The sequence below is a fragment of the Mustelus asterias genome, chromosome 16 (assembly GCF_964213995.1).
Source record: "Mustelus asterias chromosome 16, sMusAst1.hap1.1, whole genome shotgun sequence".
Taxonomy (NCBI): domain Eukaryota; kingdom Metazoa; phylum Chordata; class Chondrichthyes; order Carcharhiniformes; family Triakidae; genus Mustelus; species Mustelus asterias.
Genome location: NC_135816.1, coordinates 15,925,187 through 15,949,383, shown reverse-complemented (window position 1 = coordinate 15,949,383; position 24,197 = coordinate 15,925,187). Strand labels below are relative to the sequence as shown.

The window sequence follows — 24,197 nt, the reverse complement described above, 5'->3', positions numbered from 1 at the left end:
AGGAAAAAGACCTGAGAACGTGACAGAGTAAATGTGGAAAGAATGGGCCAGATTCACCGACCTCATTCACAGTCAGGATTCTCCCGTCCCACTGCAGGGAATGGAAATTTGGTTGAGTGCCAAATTCTCCATCCTGCTGGCAGTGATGGTGAGCTGTGAATCGCTGGAGAATTCTGGCCAATGTTTCCACTTGTGGGAGAGTCCAAAAGGGCCATAAATACACGACAGTTGTATACATGTACAAATAGTTGTATAAATAAACTCAGTCGAGGAAAAAAGGAGAAATGTCTTTACACAGGTAAGAATGTGGAATTTGAGGCAAATCACTTTGGTGCTTTCAAAAGGAAACTAGATGATCAGATGAAATTAAAGGGAAGAAAGAACTGAAATGAGATAAATAGAATGGCAGAAGATTTGTTCAAATGACAATATGATTATTGCAGCAAATGACCCATTTCTGTGCTGAATATTCAATCTAATTCCACATAAGTAGGGAAGACCTGATGAAGAACGTTCCAGCTTTTGTATTTATTTAAAGTTTTAAGTTTATTTATTATTGTCACAAGTAGGATTACATTAACACTGTAATGAAGTTACTGTGAAAATCCCCGATTTCTGCTGAAAGGTTTCTGCTAAAGATGCAGATTTGTAACAAAAGTGAATTTGCTCCACCATTCTGGTCCTCAACCTGACACTATTAAGGATTTATAAAATATCTGGGGAAGGTAATCTGACGTCCTTACCTGGTTTGGCCTACATGTGACTCCAGACCCACAGCAATGTGGTTGAGTTGTAAGCGCCCTCTGAAATGGCCTAGAAATTCATTCAGTTGTATTCAACTGCGACAGTAGAATAAAAGTGGATTGACCACTCAACATTGACCTAGGCACTGGAAATAACAACGGCAAACCCAGCCCTGTCACTGCAAAGTCCTTCTTCCTAACATCTGGGAGCATGTGCCAAGCTTGGGACAGCTGTCTCACAGATTAGTCAAGCACAACCTGATATAGTCATACTCGCAGAATCATACCTTACAGATAATGTCCCAGACACCACCATCACCATGTCCTGTGTCACCGGTAGGACAGACCCAGCAGAGGTGGCGGCACAGTGATATACATTCAGGAGGGAGTTACCCTGGGAGTCTTGAACATTGACTTTGGACCCTATGAAGTCTCATGGCACCAGGTCAAACATGGGCAAGGAAATCTCTTGCTGATTACCACACACCATCTGCCCTCAACTGATAAATCAGTGCTCCTCCATGTTAAACATCACTTGGAGGAAGCACTGAGGTCGGCAAGGGCAAAGAATTTAGTCTGGGTGGGGGTCTTCAATGTCCATCACCAAGAGTGACCCACCAATGACCAAGCTGGCTGAGTCCTAAAGGACGTTGCTGTTAGACTGGGATTGTGGTAGGTGGTGAGGGAATTAACTAAGAGGGAAAAGCATACTTGAAGTCACCCTTGCCAACCTGCCTGCCACATACGCATCTGTCCATGACAGTATCCGTACTGGGCTGAAGTACATTTTGAAGTAAAACAGAGAAGTCCAGAGACAAGTCCCCCATTGATCTGATTTTATCATTTTATTCATTCATCCTAACACAGTAAACAGTTGGACCACGACTTCCTCCAATCATTTTGAGCCATACAAAAAAATTAAAACAAATTCAATAACATTAAGATTTTTTAAAAAGTTAATAAAACCACTCTGTATTTGAAGAAAATATATGCAATGAAAACACCAGAAGTAAAAAGGCAAATGAAATCAAACATCAGTAATATTTTGCAATTGCAACGACCCAAGCAAATTTATGATTCAGCAGGGAAAATATGTTTCCCCTCCTTGATCTTTGGAGTGAAACTGGTAAAAGCAGCATTGAAAGAATTACAAAAGCAATTTTGTGCTTCTTTGGGGTTCCAATGCAATCTGTCTGATTGCCACAATGAGAAACAATTGACATTGGTTTCAGGCTTTTAAAAGGATCAAGATGAATTATGCAGATTTTGAAGGATAAAATTATAGGCCTAATTATATCTATTGGTTTCTGTAGATTTCAGTCCACTTACATGGGAGGTAGAAAAGGAAATTTATAACTACATTGTCACGTGGTGGCTAAATGAAGCTTCATATACATGAGTGCAGGGAGATATCCGAATTATTAAAACATCAAAAGATTTGAGGCTTAAAACTGTGTCGCAGTGAAGCCCTTTTTAGCTGGAGGAATCACTGGAATGCTTCTCCATTAGCAGAATCGATTTTGTTTTCAGCATTTTTTCCCTTAAGTTATTGTGCCCATTTTAACCATCCCTTTCAAGCCAAGAATGAACTACATTGAATTCACAGCGCAGAATTGAGGATTCTTATCACCACCTTGTCAAGGGATGGCCAATTAATGCTAGCCTTGTCAGTGATGCTCACGTCCCATGAGAAAATAGTAACTGACCAGTTTGCCAACTGGTTTATGCAGCATTTATGCTCCACAAGAGCTTTTATCTACCCCTCTTTATGTTACACTTCAGTGTATTCTTCTCTTTCTCCCTCATGTGTTTAACCAGCTTCCCCATAAATGTACCTATGCTATTTAACTCAATTATCCCTTGTGGTAATAAGTTCTACACTCTAATTACTGTTTGGTCACAAGGGCTAGGAAGTCTGGAAAGGTGGTTAACGTGGAGATTTAGTCAAATTTATCATCAGGACCCATTTGATTTTCTCCTTTATCACTACTTTAGATACAAATCTGGTTCCGTTAATGTTTAATTCTACAGGTTTGAGATAGCCTCTGTGTGCTTTTGTTTCCGGATGTCAGGTCAAGTACCAAGGAAATAGGGAACTGTTCCGAAATACACTGGGTGGACCTCTCCAAGTGGGTTTGAGGGTGGGAGAAGGGGAGGGGATATGCCGTGTTGCCCAGAAATCGGTTTCGTGCTGGCATGAATTTACAGTGGGGTCTTTTGCTGGTGCCTGCCACGGCAGGGTTGGAAAATCTGCCAGAGAGTGGCGTGAACCTCATTTGCATCCTGTTAATGAGATGCAGATGAAGGCCTGAGCCCATATACCAGATTCTCAGTGATGCTGGCGAGAAACATGTCTGGAGTTCAGGATGGAGGCTACCCACAACCCTAGAACACCACAGCAGTGGGTTGGGGAGCATCTGCAGGTGGACCTTCCAGATTAGTTCTCCTGGAGAAGGTCCATATTCCAGCCTCAGAATGTTTCTGGAGATCCATCCTTGTTGTCATGAGATCCATCTTCCGATCTCAGAGTGCTCCCAGAGATCTATCTTCTTCAATAGTGGGTCAGTGATGTTGATGACTTTTCAATGGATACAATGATTGTCTACATGCCATCCAGGTCTGTCCCACCCTTGAATACAGTGTGAAGTACCCGGATACATAATTAATGAGATCAGAGCAGGAAGGTTTGCCATATTTGCCAACAGACCGCCTCAGTGGGAAGCACTCCAGGTTCCTGCCCCCGCCATAGCACTAAATCTCAAACTGGAAGAATGCCTCCCTGTGTCTAAAGTTGTATCCTTTTCGCAGCATGACCCTATGATGAATTTGCTCAAAAATATTGATCAAGTTGGAGCGATTGACATTTTTCTACCAAATTATTCAGGTTAATATTTTCAGCACAGCACGTTTCTTTAATTTTTTTATTTATTCTTTGGATGTGGGAAACACTGACAAAGCTGAATGCATTGCCTATTGCTCCTAGTTACCTTGAGAAGGTGGCAATGGGCCCACTTCTTAGGTTGCTACATATAAACCTCTGAACCAGGACTCTCTTTCAGTGCAACGGAGTCACTCAGGGAAACAATTAAGACTGTCACTAATAATAACCACCCACCTTGCCTTGGCAGGACTGGAAGATCTCATGATGGGAAGGGCCAGAAAATCTGGTTGCAAATTATCCTTATTGCAGCTTAATAGTGATTTGGGTTGACTTGGTACTTAAAGGGAGAATGTTAATATCTGAAATTTAGCAAAACGATGATCAGAATTTGAAAAAATTATAACCTGATGCTGAAAAAGGAATGGAAGTCTGCTGAAGAGTTCCTCAAAGTCAAAATGGTAATAAGGAAAACCTCATGTAAATGGGAAAGTGAAGTCAGAAAGGGCAAACAATTTTCATATCAACATCCTCCTTAACTGGAGTGTTGCAGCAACATTTTGTTCTTTGGATGTGGAAAAGACATGGATTGCTCAGGAACAGTGTTACTGAAGTGTGAAGAATTGGAAAAGCATGGAGCTGTATCCATGTGGAGGAATGATGGGTCCAAACTGCACATTTTTCTCTATTCCAATTCATAAGACAGTCGGACAAAAGGATGAATGAACGCTCTGATATTTTCATCCATTTCTTTCTGTAGAGTGAAAGGATTGCTGTCTTCTCCCAGAGGGTATCACATGAGTGTTCTGCTCAAATGTTTTACTCATCGTCATTTAGATGGAATTAGCTTTGCGTAGGGAGTGGCCAACTGAAAATATTACAAGAAGGGATTTTAAAAATTGAATACCACAGTTGGCCTAGTTTTTGGGAGGTGGGGACGAGATGAACAAAAAAAAATCAATGGAATGAAAATAACATCAATGATCTGATCAAAGTGGAATGCATGAGGTGATGGGTACTTGAAGGGGAAATATCAAATGCTGACTGTTTGCTTGTCCTGATAAAAGAAGGGAAGGGTATAAACAAGTTCACAAAATCAATCCACTTCTGTCAATCCACACGGTCTCTTGAACTCTTGTCCTCTCTCATGTATCCATTTGTTGGAAACTGTGAATGAAACAAAACAGCAGTTAATCAGAGGTTACAGATCTACAACACATCATAATCATCTAGTGTAAGATTTGTAATTTATAATCAATCTTCATAAATCCCTTCCAGAAAATGAAAAGACATTAATCATGACTCTTTCATATTTCCTTCATTCCATGTTGTACTTCATCATTGTGACCATTTTTATTTTTGAGGAACATATTCAGCCACTGCTTACACAGGATGAAAAAGAGAGAAAGTTGTTGAATATAAAAGCAAAATAATGCGGATGCTGGAATCTCAAATAAAAACAGAAAATGCTGCAAAATCTCAGCAGGTCTGAAAGCATCTGTGGGGAGAGAATAGAGCCAACATTTCGAGTCCAGATGACCTTTCATCACGAAGGGTCGTCTAGACTCGAAACGTTGGCTCTATTCTCTTCCCAGAGAAAGTTGTTTCCTGGAATAAGCAGTGACTGGAAACCAGGATTCCTGGCTGTTTTGTTCTTTATCCATTTATGAAACTTAAATATCAGTGGGTTGTTTTTACAATCTAATGTTAACATGGATGTCAATTCATCTCTGATGCTCCTTATTTCTCACTACAAGGCAATGAGATCTGTTTTTGGATGTACCCCGTTTATCACCGAACACTCCCTTTATCCAATAAAGACACAGATTCACGCAAGTGATGAAGTATCTTCGTTGCAAAGTTAACACTAGTACTGAGGGGTCCTTGAAGCAATGTGACAATATGGGTATGGTGGTGTAGTGAAAAAGTTACTGGGCTAATAATTCACAGATCAAATTTCACCCTGGTGAATTAACAAGTTGTATTCATTTAAAAAAATAAATAAATCTGAAATTAAAATCTCATACTAAAAATCATGATGAAGCTGTTAGATTGTTGCAACAAAAGTCCTTCAGGGAAGGAAACAGGTCCATTTAGTCTTGTCTACTTTTGACACTTAACTGCCCTGGAAATGGCTTACCAAGACCCTCAGTTTTGTCAAACTAGGAATGGGCAATAAATGCTCACATTCAGAGAATGAATTGTTCCTTTAGTTCTTGCATGAAGCACACTAGCTTTTCACCTGTCAGGATAGGGTTAAAATCCAAGAGCATAATAGCATTGTGGGTGTGTGAACACCACATGGTCTGTGGCAGTCCAAGACGGCAGCTCACCATACCTTCTCAGGGGCAATTAGGGAAGGGCATAAATGTAGGTCTGGACAGTGATGCCCCATCTTCCATTATTAAATTTTAAAATATCAGCTGCCAAGTTCAACTGACGACGAAGCTGGACAGTTCAAGTGGGTATGGTGCTCCTAACTGGAAAGTGCTCGTAAACAGGCAAAACAGTGTCAGTGTTATTCAGAGAGAATAATTAGTATGAGAAATGGAAAAGAAAAATAGATTGATGGAGTCAAAATTATTCTCTTAAGCGAAGGCACATTTGTTGGTTTTGAGAGTGTGGGGAGCTTTATTCTGAATTTGGGCTTTCCGATATTTGACTTGGGAGTGTTTGACATTTTTATTGAATGCCAAAGTTGGGGGAAAAATCTAATTGCATGACTGAACACAGGCCTGTCTCATCTGAATATGACCATCAATAAACTTACCCAAAATAAACTGCTAAAAATAGATCTTGTCCACAAAAGGACGTGCCACATTCTGATAAAACCAGGATGTAAATAGATACAGCCCTCTTCATTCACTTTACACACAAACCACAATAAATAAATAAGCACATGGCTATCAACAGCAGGACACTTACCCCATTTACTTCCTACTAATACTGGACAGGCTGCGTGCCGTGTTCTATAATCACCTTCTCCACTTTTAAAAAGGTTATACCAAAAGACAGACGTGCCCTGAAAATTAAAAAAAATATTTAAATTGAGCCTTTAAAATTATAATGCATTAGACTGACATTTGTTTTGTGGGAAGCTGTCTTGTATTTTTTTTCCAGAATTAGAATTAAAGAGTTTAGAATGGTTTCCAATTCCCTTTATGCCAGGAAATTGTTGGAACAATATTTGCTTTTAAAATTTGGAAAGGCATTGCATTGTTTGGACATTTGAAAGCTGACGTGTGTTACAACCCCAGCTGCTGTTACTGCTGGACGGGAGGATTTCAGAACGGAATTCTGGCTCATTAAAAGATTGTAACTTTTACTTTTTTTAGAGGAACAGAGTCACAAGACTGATAATTAGTTTAAACAACAGGAAAAATCATTTATTGAACGCGAAAAGTTTGATTATGATACAATACTCCTTTGCTCCTCCTTAGCTTCACATATGTACACAGATTTCAAGGATACGACCACATTCTGAAACCAAATAGCTGATGCCATTCAATTGATCACCTGCGAATTTCTTCTCGCAGTCCTCCCATATGATTGTCACGAGCGTTTCCAAATTCCACTCCCCAAAAGGTCATGCTTTAAAATCTTCTTTCAAACAACGCTTTCCATCAGCTGTTTTCATTAAGAATCCACTCCAGGATTTTCCAACTATCCTTTCAAACAAAGTCTCCACTCTGCTTTTAACAAGGAATCCAGCGCGAGGTTTTCCATCTTTACTTTCAGGCTTCCTTTATCTTGAATTGCAGCATGCATCCAAAATTCTACAAAAACTCAGGTGCTCAATCCCCAACAGAATATTATTGCTTCACACCAAATCCTGCGATTGCTTAAGATATGTGGCTAGTCTGTCGCCAACCTCATCAGCTCTTCTCTTCCTAGGTCTGCCTTTGACTTCCATAAACAGTATCTTGCTTCAAAGGTACTTCCTCTTTGATCATTTTTAACTTGGCAATATTCTTGGAGTTTCTTTTCCATTCCCTGGTTTCTCGAACTAACTGTCCTTTAGTTCCCCTGAAACTTGCTTTTGTGCTTCTGATCATAGAAATCATAGAAACCCTACAGTGCAGAAGGAGGCCATTCGGCCTATCGAGTCTGCACCGACCACAATCCCACCCAGGCCCTACCCCCACATATTTTACCCACTAATCCCTCTAACCTACACATCCCAGGACACTAAGGGGCAATTTTTTAACCTGGCCAATCAACCTAACCCGCACATTTTTGGACTGTGGGAGGAAACCGGAGCACCCGGAGGAAACCCACGCAGACACGAGGAGAATGTGCAAACTCCACACAGACAGTGACCCGAGCCGGGAATCGAACCCGGGACCCTGGAGCTGTGAAGCAGCAGTGCTAACCACTGTGCTACCGTGCCGCCGTTACCACTGTGCTACCGTGCCACCGTTGATGTGGAGGTGCCGGCGTTGGACTGGGGTAAACACAGTAAGAAGCCTCACAACACCAGATTAAAGTCCAACAACTTGATTTGGTAGCAAAAGCCACTAGCTTTCGGAGCGCTGCTCCTTTGACAGGTAAGTGGGAGTACTGTTCACAAACAGGGCATATAAAGATACAAACTCAATTTACAAAATAATGGTTGGAATGCGAGTCTTTACAGGTAATCAAGTCTTAAAGGTACAATGTGAGTGGAGAGAGGGTTAAGCACAGGTTAAAGAGATGTGTATTGTCTCCAGCCGGGACAGTTAGTGAAATTTTGCAAGCCCAGGCAAGTCATGGGGGTTACAGATAGTATGACATGAACCCAAGATCCTGGTTGAGGCCGTCCTCATTTGTGCGGAACTTGGCTATCAGTCTCTGCCCAGCGACTCTGCGTTGTCATGTGTCGTGAAGGCCGCCTTGGAGAATGCTTACCCGAAGATCAGAGGCCGAATGCCCGTGACCGCTGAAGTGTTCCCCAACAGGAAGAGAACACTCTTGCCTGGTGATTGTCGAGCAGTGTTCATTCATCCATTGTCGTAGTGTCTGTATGGTCTCCCCAATGTACCATGCCTCGGGACACCCTTTCCTGCAGCGTATTAGGTCGACAACATTGTCCGAGTTGCAAGAGTATGTACCGTGTACCTGGTGGATGGTGTTCTCACGTGAGATGATGGCATCTGTGTTGATGATCCGGCACGTCTTGCAGAGGTTGCTGTCCAGATCACAGGTCTTGATCAGTCTGTTGAGTTGACGGGTGTGTTCTTTGGTCGGATCTGCGGGTAACTGTCTGTAGTGTTCCTCATTGTTCAGTTGTCGGTACACGTCTTTGCAGTAATCCGTTCTGTTCAGTATGACGATGGCCCCTCCTTTGTCTGCTGGTTTGATGACAATGTTGCAGTTGGTCTTGAGAACGCGGATGGCATTGCGTTGTGCTTGGGTGATGTTCGGGGCTGTCTTGTGAGTGCCCTCGACTTGACATGTATGCCCAAGCCGTCAGGAGGTGCGTCAACACCAGATTCATCAGCCGCACTCACAAGACAAAGGAGGGGCCATCGTCATACTGAACAGAACGGATTACTGCAAAGAAATGTACCGACAACTGAACAACGAGGAACACTACAGACAGTTACCCGCAGATCCGTCCAAAGAACACACCCGGCAACTCAACAGACTGATCAAGACCTTTGATCCGGACCTTCAGAGCACCCTCCGTGCTCTCATCCCACGTACTCCCCGCGTTGGACATCTCTACTGCCTCCTGAAGATACACAAGGCATCGTCCCATCGTATCGGGCAATGGGACTCTGTGTGAGAACCTCTCCGGCTACATCGAGGGCATCCTGAAACCCATTGCACAAAGAACCCCCAGCTTTTGTCGCGACACTACGGACTGCCTACAGAAACTCAGCACACATGGAGCAGTTGAATCAGGAGCACTCCTCGTCACAATGGATGTCTCGGCATTCTACACCAGCATCCCCCACGACAATGGCATTGCTGCAACTGCCTCAGTACTCAACGCCGACAACTGCCAGTCTCTAGATGCAATTTTACAACTCATCCGCTTCATCCTGGACCACAATGTCTTCACCTTCAACAACCAGTTCTTCATCCAGGTACACGGAACAGCCATGGGGACCAAATTCGCACTTCAATATGCCAACATCTTCATGCACAGGTTCGAACAAGACTTCTTCACCGCACGGGACCTTCAACCGATGCTATACACTAGATACATCGATGACATTTTCTTCCTTTGGACTCATGGTGAACAATCACTGAAACAACTATATGATTACATCAACAAGTTCCATCCCACCATCAGACTCACCATGGGCTACTCTCCATAGTCGGTTGCATTCTTGGACACATGCATCTCCATCAAGGACGGTCACCTCACCACTTCACTGTACCGTAATCCCACGGATAACCTCATGATGCTCCACTTCTCCAGCTTCCACCCTAAACATGTTAAAGAAGCCATCCCCTACATCCGTATACACAGGATCTGCTCAGATGAGGAGGATCGCAACAGACAGCTCCAGACGCTGAAAGATGCCCTCTTAAGAACAGGATATGGCGCTTGACTCATCTATTGACAGTACCGACGCGCCACACCGAAAAACCGCACCCTCCTCCTCAGAAGACAAACACGGGACACGGCGGACAGAGTACCCTTCGTCGTCCAGTACTTCCCCGGAGCCGAGAAGCTACGACATCTTCTCCGGAGCCTCCAACATGTCATTGATGAAGAAGAACATCTCGCCAAGGCCATCCCCACACCCCCACTTCTTGCCTTCAAACAACTGCACAACCTCAAACAGACCATTGTCTGCAGCAAACTATCAGCCTTCAAGAGAACAGTGACCAGGACACCACACAACCCTGCCACAGCAACCTCTGTAAGACGTGTCGGATCATCGACACGGATGCCATCATCTCACGTGAGAACACCATCCACCAGGTACACGGTACGTACTCTTGTAACTCGGACAACGTTGTCTACCTGATACGCTGCAGGAAAGGTTGTCCCGAGGCATGGTACATTGGGGAAACCATGTAGACGCTACAACACCGGATGAATGAACATCGCTCGACAATCACCAGGCAAGAGTGTTCTCTTCCTGTTGGGGAACACTTCAGTGGTCACGGGCATTCGGCCTCTGATCTTCGGGTAAGCGTTCTCCAAGGCGGCCTTCACGACACACGACAACGCAGAGTCACTGAGCAAAGACTGATAGCCAAGTTCCACACACATGAGGATGGCCTCAACCGGGATCTTAGGTTCATGTCACACTATCTGTAACCCCCATAACTTGCCTGGGCTTGCAAAATTTCACTAACTGTCCCGGCTGGAGACAATACACATCTCTTTAACCTGTGCTTGACCCTCTCTCCACTCACATTGTCTGTACCTTTAAGACTTGATTACCTGTAAAGACTCGCATTCCAACCATTATTTTGTAAATTGAGTTTGTGTCTTTATATGCCTGTTTGTGAACAGAACTCCCACTTACCTGACGAAGGAGCAGCACTCCGAAAGCTAGTGGCTTCTGTTACCAAATAAACCTGTTGGACTTTAACCTGGTGTTGTGAGACTTCTTACTGTGTTTACTGCTTCTAACAGTAAGAAGTTTAACAACACCAGGTTAAAGTCCAACAGGTTTATTTGGTAGCAAAAGCCACACAAGCTTTCGAGGCTCTAAGCCCCTTCTTCAGGTGAGTGGGAATTCTGTTCACAAACAGAACTTATAAAGACACAGACTCAATTTACATGAATAATGGTTGGAATGCGAATACTTACAACTAATCCAGTCTTTAAGAAATAAAACAATGGGAGTGGAGAGAGCATCAAGACAGGCTAAAAAGATGTGTATTGTCTCCAGACAAGACAGCCAGTGAAAGAGAAAGCAGCTCTCACATCCCTGCTAGAAGCAGTAAAGATGTGGAGATCTTTACTGCTTCTAGCAGGGATGTGAGAGCTGCTTTCTCTTTCACTGGCTGTCTTGTCTGGAGACAATACACATCTTTTTAGCCTGTCTTGATGCTCTCTCCACTCCCATTGTTTTGTTTCTTAAAGACTGGATTAGTTGTAAGTATTCGCATTCCAACCATTATTCATGTAAATTGAGTCTGTGTCTTTATAAGTCCTGTTTGTGAACAGAATTCCCACTCACCTGAAGAAGGGGCTTAGAGCCTCGAAAGCTTGTGTGGCTTTTGCTACCAAATAAACCTGTTGGACTTTAACCTGGTGTTGTTAAACTTCTTACTGTGTTTACCCCAGTCCAACGCCGGCATCTCCACATCTTTACTGCTTCTAGCAGGGATGTGAGAGCTGCTTTCTCTTTCACTACTAGCTCCAACTGCTATAAATGCAGCTAAAACTAAAACCCTTCCTACCCTAAAGGTGGCCCTGGTTACTTAGCAATGACTTAATGCTTCTCTCAGCTTGTTTATTTTTCATGCTGTGACATTCTCTCAGCACAATAGAAACACAATTTGAAATAAAACCAAACCCCCACATATACATTTGTCTCGCATGAATCTAACTTTAGGTTTACCCTTCATACCACAGCAACACTAAATTAAATCCACTTAAATCTATATCTTATTTCTATTATTCATCAATACAAATATAAATCCCTTAAAACTACCTCTTTTCCTGACACCTAGAATTTATTTTTCAAAAAGTCATAGGCTGGAGTTCTCTGGCCTTTCACACCGCGCTCATGCCAGTGAGAATTGAGAATTTGGCACTCAGCCAAATCTCCGTTTCCTGCAGAGGGATCGGAGAATCCCAGCTGCGGGTGAGGTCAGAGAATCAGGCCCATAAGTTCATCTTGGACTATCAACAGCTTGTATCTGCATGGGTTTCCTCAAGGTCTTCCAGTTTCCTCCCACAGTCTGAAAGACGTGCTGGTTAGGTGCATTGCCATGCCAAATTTTCCCTCAATGTACACGAACAGGCGCTAGAGTGTGGCGACTGGGGGATTTTCACAATAACTTCATTGCAGTGTTAATGTAAGCCGACTGATGACACTAATAAATAAACTTAAACTTAAAATACTTTTTTCAGAAATCACATTACTACAGTGAACTGACCAGCACGGACCTTGAGGGAGGAAAGGTGTTTGCTTATTTGAACTGAAATTAATTTAATTGATGGGAAAAAAAACTGTTCAAGGAAACGGCCCTGGTGGTTTACTGGAAATCACCTGACTCAGATGAGCTTCAAGTTTTGAACTCGTTTTATGAATTCAGTTAGGAATAAACGAAGAAGCGGAAAATCTGCCCAGCTTTCGTGTTCCTCGCATTGCTTGAAATACAGTATCTGGCTAGGAATCCTCAGCTCAGTGAAACTTGTCTGTATTTGGAAACCCGAGAGGCTGAGACAAGTTAGCTCTGTTCTCCAGCTCTATTATCCTCAATGCCAAAATTGGTGAGAACCTGCAGACACTTACTTGGACTCGTGACCTGTCTCCACATGAGATCGAAAGCATCAAACCCGGAAATGTCATCTTTTTTATAAAGTTTTTTTCTTCAATTGCCCATCTCTGCAGAGAGCCTCATTTAATTGTCCTTTTTATGTATGTGTGTGTGTATGTGCTGGTAAATTTGAAAAGGGATAGAAAGTTACAATTCCAGATTACAAATTGTGTCTTAACCAAAAAGCCATTTGAGAAGTTTTGTTTCATACTAAATAAATAATTCTGAGTTTATTGAAAAAGCCTGGTGAATGTATTTTATTCTGAGTCTAATAACATTGAAGGTAAATAATTGGTGAATTAAACTTTTAAACTAATGGTGGATCCTTTTGAGTAATGGAGCTAGAGAAGCTGCACACTCCTCTCATCCCAGTTGTAATAAAATGGAATACATTTTTGATTAAACAAAGATTTCATATCATCAAAAAATATGTCCCGTTCTGTTACGATTGGGATGAGAGAAGTACATTCAGTTTTTTTCATGGGTTGTGAGCATCGCTGTCAAAGCCAACATTTGTCCCCATCCTTAATTGCCTTCAAGAAGGTGATGGCGAGTCACCTTGAACAGCTGCAGTCCACCTGGTACTGGTACAGCCACAATGTTGTTGACGAATTCCAGGATTTTGGCCCAACGACAGTGAAGGAATGGTGATATATTTCTAAGTCATGATGGTGTGTGAACTTGCACGTGGTGATGCTCGCATGCATTTACTGCCCTTGTCCTTTCAGGTGCTAGAAGTTATGGGTTTGGAAGGCGCTGTTGAAGAAGCCTTGGTGAGTTGCTGCAGTGTATTTTGTATATATCACACATTGTTGCCAATGTGCACTGGCGGTGGAGGAAGTGATTGTTTAAGGTGGTGGATTGGGTGCCGATCAAGCAGGTTGCCTTGCCTTGGATGGTGTCCAACTTCTTGAATGTTGTTGGAGCTGCACTTGTCCAGGTAAGTGGAGAATATTCCATCACACTCCTGACCTGTGCCTTGTTGTGCACTCAAGTGTACTCATTTGATATTGCTAGGAACAAGACTGGAATCTAATCCAGGCAATGGGAGAGGTGACAGAACATTTCCTTAATATATAGACCACAGTAGCACGAGTGTATAACCTTATCTGGTGTTTGGATTCAAACCTAGTCCAGTCAATAGAATTGTGAGTTTTCTGTGGGATGGCCAGTATAGCACAACCTGCTAAAAGCCAGACTTTGCACCTATGAGTTGGTTTCAAACATGGTCATCAGAACAAGGGGAGGATATTCAGCCCCTGGAACTGTTCTGCCATGAAACAAGATAAAGTTGATCTGTACCTCAATTCAATTTACCCTCTTTTGCATCAAATCCCTTATCAAATTGCAGATTTCCACTCCCCTATGTGTTAAAAAGGTTTTATTCCTGTTAATTAATGATTACGATCAAATTCCATCACCTGAATCAGGCTTCTCTTCCATAATTCTCAATTACAAAGTGAAACAAGCATTGATTTTTAATCACTTTCCAGATTTAATCTTTAAAGTATTAAAGGAAACTTGCCATTCCTGCTGTATTTTTTCTTAATCTCTGCGTGAGCTTATAATTTTGGTGGTAGTGAGTGGGTCTGAAGTTATACTAACATTTCAGATCCTGGTCTCCCTAGCCTTAGGTATGTGCAGAGACCCAGTTTTGACAGGTGAGATGTATCAGGAGGTGGGGACATTTCAGAAGATCTAATTTAGTGACAGTTTTAGGCATAGTAATAGCACTGAGGAAAATCATTGACTTTTGCTAATGAAGGAAGAATAAATAATTGCAACCAGGTCAATCTCCCACAGTTTCAACAGGACACTTACCCATTCACTTCACACAGACACAGAAAACAAACAATTAATTAGCAATGCAAAGCTTGTGTAACAGTTACCTTCTTTGGATATATGGCAGCACCAAAGTCAGGAAATACCGTGGCTCCTCCTGCAGGAACATCACTCATCTGGTACAGAGAATTGCAAACAGATTTGTAAATACGGTGCCAAATGACTGATTTGAGAGGCTGCTTTCATGTTAAATGAATACAGCTGAAGCTATGGAAATCTTGATTTGAAACTGTTACGTTAAACGCATGCAGCTGATGCAACATAACCCAGCAATTACAGAGACTGAAGCTGCACACAGTCAACAATGTGATAAGTAACACGTATAAAACAATAGACAGCATAGCTTGGCAAATGACCAAAAGAATGCAGCACAAACTCCTGCCTAGGAATCTCACATCATAAAAAGGCCCTAATTTTTTGTTTGAATCTCTGATGAAGGCTCACAGCTATCACCACCCCAGCTTTCTCTGTCAGATTTTAACTGACCTGAAGTGCTTTTTAATTTCATTATTCTTGTTAAATCTAGGTATGTGTCCTTCTGTTTTTCCTGGGTATTTCTCCCTCACAGCTCCATCGCCCTTGACTTCACCTGGTGCATCACCTGTGGTTGAGAAATTGGCCATGGGTACCACTGCATGTAGAGTTTTGTCCTGGCCTTGTGGGGTAATAGAGAAACATGCAATAATGGCTCAGCAATGAACCTATCAGCTCGTGAAGTGGGTAGGTGCCTGGCTTCCACACCGCAGAGCCACACAGCAGCACAGCTATGCTTGAGAGTTTAGTGCAGGGAAGGCCAAACCTCCATCACCCACACCTAGGTGTTAGTGGTTTCAGGCTGGCATCATCCCAAATTATTCTTTTTACTTCATTAGGACTTTTTTGTTAACCCTCTTCCTCGGGCATGGAGTCCCTGCTGGAGAGAGTTCCCAGGGCAACTGCAGGTACCTTGCACATCTCTACTCTTTGTGTGAATGTCTGGACAGCGAATATGACCACTGCCAAAGCCACTGCTGTCACGAAATTAGTATGTGTGCGTGCTAGCAGGGCTCACTGGATTGTGTTTGTAAACCCAAATCGGCTATTGCCTCCCAAAACCTAGAAATTTTAGCCTAAAGATAATAAGGTTGAATTACAGATTTGTGAATTTGGAACTGGAACATCGACTCAGTGAATTATAAGTTCTCAGTTACTGAGGCTTTAAATACTGGTTCCGCATATATGGACCATATATATATAAGGACCTTACCACTAAATGGCACACTGACCTTTGGCATGAGTTCAGGCAGATTGAGTGAACATTTGGAAACTCGACAAGCTAGGCCACGGTAAGGAAGGATGGCTGGCCTTTGGCCAGTGCTTGGTTTAGTTCTGCTCGATAGGTTCTGTAACCAAGAAAGAGAACCCATCTCCCCATGGTTCACATCGGTATCCAAAAAAATGACATACCCCCAAAGTCCTAACCTTATCCACTCTGCCATTCCCAGTGCAAGGCTCTGGCTGAAGAAGAAAAGTACTGATCCTCTTACTTTCCAATAAGAAACGCAAAAAGTTTATTGATATTTGCTATAGTCTGCACTACATGGATCTGAAAATACTGTATGCTGTTACCCGAAACTTATAAGCTTTATTGAATTCATAAAAAGCCTTTTAAAAATGAATTAAATGAGTATTTACTTTGAGATAAGTTGAGATCAGATATTATAAACATAAAAGATTTCTAAAATGCTGCATTCAAAAAATGTATGAAACAAGAAACAGTTAATGGATGTTGCAAATTTTGGCACTGGGCAGCCAACAGGACAGATATTGAACACTGAGACATCAACAGAGCTATAGACATTACACAAAGAATTCAACGTTTGACAAAAAGCATGACATAAAGAAATAACTTTCTAAGTGCTGAAACAACATTGCAGTAAACACCCCTGAGCAGCAGTGAGTAAAAAAAAAGTCCATTCCTCCTAACGGTTGGACAAGCCATCATAAGGGAAACTATTGGAATAGATTCAGCAATGAAAGACAGTCATGATACACAACACTTGATTTCAGTACCTGCACAAATGCCCTGCATCAAAGGAAGGTCATATTAACCTAGCATTTACCCTGTGCATTTTACACCAACAGTTGTTGGGCATGATTTCCTGAAAGTTTTGCACATATCACAACACTTTAAAAAAATATATAAATCTGCATGATTCTACATAAAAATTATAACACAGAAAGAAGAGATTCAGCCCAGTCTGTTTTGACATTTCCTCTCCATAAGAATAAGATGCATTTTTTAAAATTAAAAATGGTACACAGTATCAAAAATTGAAACACCTTGAAAAGCACAGGGTAAAGCCAGCATCAGAGTCTTTTTAAATTAGTTACTCACTACAGGTTGCGATATATGTAGGTTGGGGCGTGTGCTGTGATGCGCGATTAATTCACTCGGGAGGCTGGATCGTACCCAGGAAATAAAGGCTTTTATTAGCAACAAGAATGGAGCATACTGCTTAACAATACAATCCCAGACTAAAGGGTCACTAGGCAGTGCAGTGACCTTTATACTCCTATAGGTAGGCGGAGCCAACCGGAGTGTACCACAGAACAATACCAACAGGTGGAACACCCCAACCCTAACCCCAACAGTAACAAGAGTAACATATGTACAAGTACCCATAGTGATAACCATCTATGGTTCAGTACCCATAGTGGTAACCATCTATGGTCCACCACATGCTGTCCCTTTAAGAGTGCAGACGAGATGACCCCGGAGCCAGTCTAGGACTGACTGAAGCTACAGAGACCTGAAATAATCTGCTCCCTTGTTAAGTTCTACAGGTCTACCTCATAGTCTTTTTATACATTACAAACAAGACCCAAACATAATAACTGGTGGCGAGGGTGAATCACGGCCCACAAACTGAGTGCTATGGTCGTTTTTTGAGAGAAGGGGGAGGAGATCGAACATTTAAAAGTTTTAAAGTTTATTTATTAGTCACAAGTAAAGCTTACATTAACACTGCAATGAAGTTACTGTGAAATTCCCCCCCCGGATTTCGGAAACAACGTGGGAACGATCAATAGAGGAAGGTAGTGTGGCAGACAAATCTGTCAAAAGGTGCGCGGTCACATTGGAAAGCTTCTTCATGACACTACTGAGGAGAAGCTAGGATGCATCCAAGGCAACCAGGAGGGATGAGGAGAAAAGTTACAAGTCATTTTTGATTCCGGATTCAATCAGCAATGAGATAAAAACTCAAAAACAACCCATCCCAGATATTTAGACCTACAAAACCCAAAAGAGACAAGTCAGCGAATAAGAAAGTTTGGCTCCAATAAAACCAAGTTGCTTCGACTTTGAAGGCCGAATTACGGATCTCGGGTGGGCTAGTTCGTAAATCCTTACTGTGTGCAGTGCACATGTTAATAATTCTTTCTTTGACCCCATGCCAATATGCATGCATTATACTTCTGTGAGATGTCTTGAGATACCTTCTTACATTAAAGGCCCTATATAAATGCAAGTTGTTGTTTTACAAGGCAAATCACAGGATACATATGCTCTGGTTCCTCTTCAAATCGTATCTGAACTAAATGAATTAGTCATGACTTTGTAACAGTGCACAATGTAACTGATGGGTCTGATTTTAACTCAAAATGCTTTGAGTGAGCTGAGGTTGGGCCCTATCTCTCTGTGAAAATGGATGTCAACACCTTGATCTGTAGTCCCCCTCTCCTCCCTTTATATTGGAGGTCAGTCCTTTAAAGAGGATTCTTTGAGCTGACCAGATGGCAGGTACTACCCAACACACTAACCTATCATTCTCTCTCTGATGCTGGCTTTTCAATGTGCATTTTCTGCTGTTATTTCAGGACTCCAGCTACTGCTGTTTGCTGTTTTTTTAAAACTCCATTGCTGCAGTATCAATTCAGCACAAAGATAATAAGATGCAAAATGTTTTTTTTAAAAAAAGGATTAAACATGTTGGATATAAAAATCCCCAGGCACTGATGCATACACATGCAATGAGAAAAATTATCAAATTACATCATAGGTGTTATCTTGCACATTATCATAAACTCCAGCAAAATCATGCAAAATTAGAGTTAAAAACCTTAAAGGAGGGTACACAAGGCTCAAATGCCTGTTGAATACAGCTGACACGATCATTGGTCACCAATTCCTACATGCCTTTTACCCCACTTGCTTCAACGGATCTAAATTTATGCCACTTCCATTCAAGTTTGTTTTTCAATCTCCTCTCCGCCTGCCATTTGACTTGTCCACAATCACCATAAATGCTCTCTCATTGGGGACGGTAAGCTTATACCATCATTAAATTCCCCAAGTAACTCCCTCCAGCATTCACCCACCCCTCCCCACCAATGCTATCAGGCTGATGAGATTTTAGTGGCTTAATCTCACCAAATCTCAAGTTTCCCTGTTATTTTATGTCACTCTTGCGTGCTGCTCTACCTACCTGACTGCTGGGCTATCTTATCTGGTTAGCCTTCAAGATTCTAGGAAAATCGGTTGACTTGAAAGGAGTGGACAATTAAACTAAGCAATCCTATAATTCATTCAGAAGGAGCCAGTGAAATTTGTCTTAAAGAAATCACCAGGATTGGGGAGAGGGAGTGAAGGAGGAGGAGAATAATAGCGCTATAGGGCTGGACTTTCAACCCCTCCACAACGGTGTTTTGTGGCAGCGGCCTGCCATTGGCCAGTGGCAGGATCTTCTAGTCCCACTGATGTCTACAGGTTTGGTGTATCCCGCATCCTCTTCTGCTGCCAGGGAATGTGCTGTAGGGGGAGGGGGGGTACCATCAGCGGGACTGGACAATCCCAATTTGGGCCATAGAATACTACAGCAGTGAACGAGGCCATTCAGCCCATCGAGTCTGCATAGGCTCTTTCGAAGAGTGATCCAGTTAGTCCCACTCCACTGCTTTTCCCCATAAAACAGTTTTTACTCATGTCACCTCTGGTTCTTCTGGCAGTTGTCTTAAATCTGTGGTCCCTCGTTAATGACTCTTCAGCCATTAGAAGCAATTCTCCTTATTTATTCAGTTTAAACACCCTCTGTCAAATCTCCTCTTGGGCTTCCTTGCTCCAAGAGGAACAATCCCAGCTTCTTCAGCCTCTCCATGTAACTGTAATCCCTTACCCATGGCACTATTCTAGCAAATCTCTTCTGTTCACTTAACAGTAACCACTTAATTTCAAATGCACTAACAATCATTCCGTACTTCACCCTGCATGACTTGAATCACCAGCTCAGTAGTATGAGAGGAAAACGTATCTTCCTCTCAACCAGAAAGCCGCTAAGAGTCAATTACCAGGGGCCATCTGCCGCCAAATTCTGCTCATTTCAGTTGGGAGAATGTTCATTCTTGTGAAAAGACAGCACTTCTGAGTACTTCCACGTGAGTTTCCCTTTCGAAGGATGCGCTGTCTAGGTGACGCCGATTCTCAAGAAAGATAAAAGGGAAACTATTTTTAATATTAACCATACTGAAAACAAGGAAATGAGGCAACAGATTGCAGCAGGGTTTCTGGCCACTGTTATTTAAACATGGGAGCTTTTGTGGTCCCATTACAAGCTTCAGGGCATTTTCTGATGTGATCAAAATTAGTTTGTAGGGAGGTGGAGTCGAGTACCAAATATATATGGAAAGTTTATTTACGTTAGCTTCAGCGTGGATGTTAATAGCATTTCTGTACGTCATAGCAGCTGAATACAATGACAGCTTGTGTCTCTGGATGGATATTAAACCTTCATTTCCACCCGCCCAAAAAAAACTCTTCTCCTTTTCTGGTGGTCTTGACTGTTTGCTGGGGGTCAATGATTTAAATTGATTATAGCAGCAGCTGGCTTCAACAATGTTTGGCCAGGAAGGCAGAGCAGGGTTGGGGGTGAGGGTGGGGAACAATAATCTAAATCTCTGATCTGCCACTGCAAAAAACCTATGAAGCACTTTGGGAAGCAAAGTGTTAAACACGTGATTGCTGTCCACTGACTCCTATTAGAAAGCAGGAGGACCTTCAGGAGAGAACTGTATCTGTTGTTCCTTTCCTATGATCGAACAGGCTGCTGGTAAGTGAATAGGTTAACAGATAACCAACGAGGACTTCCGGAACCCTGGAGCTGTAGCCCTTCCGGAGAAGACGGTGGAAAATGGAAATGAAGGGTAACTGCTTGCTCTACTTATTTAGAGATTGACACAGCAAAATGCAACTGCACAGAATCCTGTGGTTCCTTTAAATGGACAAAGGAATGTGGACAGGAAAAGGTCCAGGTTTAATGAGAGGCTGAGGTGAGCTTGTAGCATCCCAGCAAACTGCAGGTTTACCAATGACAAAGGTGACAAGAGTCGTATTTCTGTAGAATGTGAACCAGCACAATTTCCAAATGGTTGCATTCAACTTCTGAGAAAAAAACTAGAACTGGCATCTAGCTGTAACTGTGCCACTGTATCGAAATGCAAAGCCTCCATTGCTTCAACAAGTCTTTTCCACTGTAATGCTGGTTGAAGAGAATAACATAGATGCATTTAAGGGAAAGCCAAGATAGGAACTTGAAGAAGAAAGGAATGGAAGGACGTGCTGACAGAGATACATGAATTATGGTGGTAGGAGTGTCCGGAATAGTGACTCCAAATGGGTAACTTCAGCCTGGATGATACATTAGCTCCTGTTGTGGCAAAACCCCAATTTTAAAATTCTCATCATGGTTTTCAAATCTCTACATGATTTTGCCCCTCTCCATTCTTGTAGCCTCCTGGTGCCCCACACCTCCCAAGATCTCTGTATTCTTCTGATTCTAACCTATTGTGCATCCGCAGTTTCCACTGGTCCACCACTGGCAGCTGTGCTTTTAGCTGGCGAGGCCTTGAGCTCTGGAATTTCTTCCCTAAACCCCATCACTGCTCTTTCCTCCTTTAAGACAAGCTTTAAAACCAAGCTTCTGGCCACTTGTCCTAATGTCTCATGTGGCTTGGTGTCAGATAGATAGATAGAGCTCCTAGGGCAGCACGGTGATTAGTACTGCTGCCTCACAGTGCCAGGGACCTGGTGCAATTCTGGCTTTGGGTGACTGTCTTGCACGTTCTCCATATATGCGTGGATTTCCTGTAGGTGCTCCAGATTTCTCCCACAGTCCAAAGATGTGTAGGTTAGGTGGATTGATCATGCTAAATTGCACCTAAGTATCCAAAGACGTGTAGGTTAGGTGGATTAGCCATGGTAAACACGTGGGATTATGAGGATAGAGTGGAGGGGAGGTCCTGTGTGGGATGCTCTTTTGGAGAGTCAATGCAGACTTGATGGTCCGAATGGCCTCTTTCTGCACTTGAGAGATTCTATGGTCCAATGAAGTACACTGTGATGTTTTAATATGTTAAAGGCACTATTCAAATACAAGTTATTGTTGGTGGTGGCGGATTAACTATATCTTATACACAAGTCAATTTTTCTTTCCATTGACGTCAATGGGAGGCCTCCCATCAGTTTTTCATCTCACCCCTTCCCTTTCAATGATGATGAAAATTACCTCATCTCTAAGCTTTTAAATTACTCAAGACTGTCAGAGGAATAAAAGACTGTGGGTGGTTTGGAGTTCCATAACCTTTTGAACTTCTGAGAAAGAATGAGTCAAGTGACACTATTTGCAAGATAGTGAGAGTATAGGATGACTATAAGCACATGGATCTGGCTGCTTGGCGAATAGGCAATTCTTGAGGAGCAGTGCATAACGATTAAAGAGATATAAAAAAATTTGCAATGGAAAAAGTTTGAAATGTAAAAATGAGGGAACGATCCCCTATTAGATGATGAACAGTTACTTCACTTTCACAATCGCTTGAAGTGAAGATTCAGTAGCAATAACTGGACCTATTCACAGATCAGGCATAACGTCAGTGGGAGAAAGCTGCTTGTAATGTCAGCACATGAAGGGTGCATCTGGATCATCCAACTTGAAAGAAATTGGACAGCATGCACTAAATAATCATTACTATGCTTTGGCATATGTTTTCTTAGTGACAAATAAATAACTTCCATGTGTAGGTCTAAAGAAAGACTCTATTTGCCAGCATTAAGGTCCAGTCTTGGTTTCTTAGAGGATGCAAACTTTTACAGGAATTGTTACTGCACTCTCGATTCTACATGCCGCTAATTAACAACGGCATACCGAGGGATAGCGAGTTATATAGTCATACAGTATAGGACAGGCACTTCAGCCCATCAAGTGAGCACATCAGATGTGTTCATGAGATGGTACATGTATAGAGGCTACATTCCTTGTCATAGAGGATAGATAACTGCATTTGGCCCAATCACGTGGATCTGAGTTCAGTGATTGAGTCGTCATTTTAAAAATACTTTTTAAGGCAAGGGAATTAAAAGTTATTGGGGGTAGATGGGAATGTGGAAATTGAAACACAAACAGAACAGCTACGATCGTATCAAATGGCGGAGCAGGCTCAAGGAGCCGAATGGCCCACTTCTGCTCCTAATTCTATTATGTATGTTCGTATAAGGCATTTTTATATTTATGCTTCTGTAGTTCAGGGTGTGGGGGAGCCATGTCTCGACACTCCATGTATGGCATTGCCAGAACTATTTTAACAGGCCCTCAATTAGGCCATTGAGAAAAATAAATGTTTAAGCAATGTAAATGTAGCAGGTCAGTTCACAAAGGTCACATTCTTGTGATCCAAACATCAAATACAAAAAGCATCTTTAGTTCTCCATCTTCTGGGGTAGTATCTCAGTGTGCCGCTAAGAAGTTTCATCAAGCTTTTGCACTGCAAATCTTTCCTTCCACCTTTAATAAATGCTAGGCAGCTCTTGAATTCACTCCTCAGGTGGACTTGTAAAATGGGTAAAGTTCCCACAATGTCCTGAAGTCGCCCACTGCAGTCGGACATTGACAACTCAGTAAAAACGTGCGATTAGTGTGTGAAAAGTGTGTATTACAAAAATCAGCTGAAAGCAAAATACAAATGCTATGTTAACTGATGGGGGGCTTCCTGTGCTTTGGGGCATTGTGCACAGTGCTGCTTTGGGCCACTCTAAATAGTGGACCAGATTATAGGCAGACAGGTATGGAGTCTGCTTGTATAGATGTGTATTTTTTTATGACCAGCTAAACAGTCAATATTTCAGCATCAGCAAGCCATTTTAAAATATTAATACAGAACTTTTTCCTTGTAAAAGCAAAAACCTATAGAGAACAGGGAGCCAGGAAAGATTCAAAGTTTATTTGTTGAATTATTAACATCCTTTCCACTGATAATGGATG

General features: G+C 42.2%; 1 protein-coding gene across 10 annotated transcripts in view; it reads right to left on the bottom strand.

Annotated features, from left to right (window-relative positions):
- Window positions 1-1,564: 1,564 nt before the first annotated feature.
- p4ha2 (procollagen-proline, 2-oxoglutarate 4-dioxygenase (proline 4-hydroxylase), alpha polypeptide 2) overlaps window positions 1,565-24,197 on the bottom strand; it is a 99,949-nt gene continuing 77,316 nt past the window's right edge. For 7 of the 10 annotated variants that reach the window (XM_078230680.1, XM_078230684.1, XM_078230681.1 and 4 more), the window contains 3 exons: window positions 14,952-15,020; window positions 6,547-6,643; window positions 1,565-4,788 (listed from right to left, as the gene is read on the bottom strand). In XM_078230680.1, coding sequence (XP_078086806.1) covers window positions 4,718-4,788; window positions 6,547-6,643; window positions 14,952-15,020 — 237 coding nt within the window. In that variant the 3' untranslated portion in view covers window positions 1,565-4,717. The remainder of the gene's footprint in view (window positions 4,789-6,546; window positions 6,644-14,951; window positions 15,021-24,197) is intronic. The other 3 variants (XM_078230685.1, XM_078230687.1, XM_078230686.1) reach the window with 1 other exon arrangement.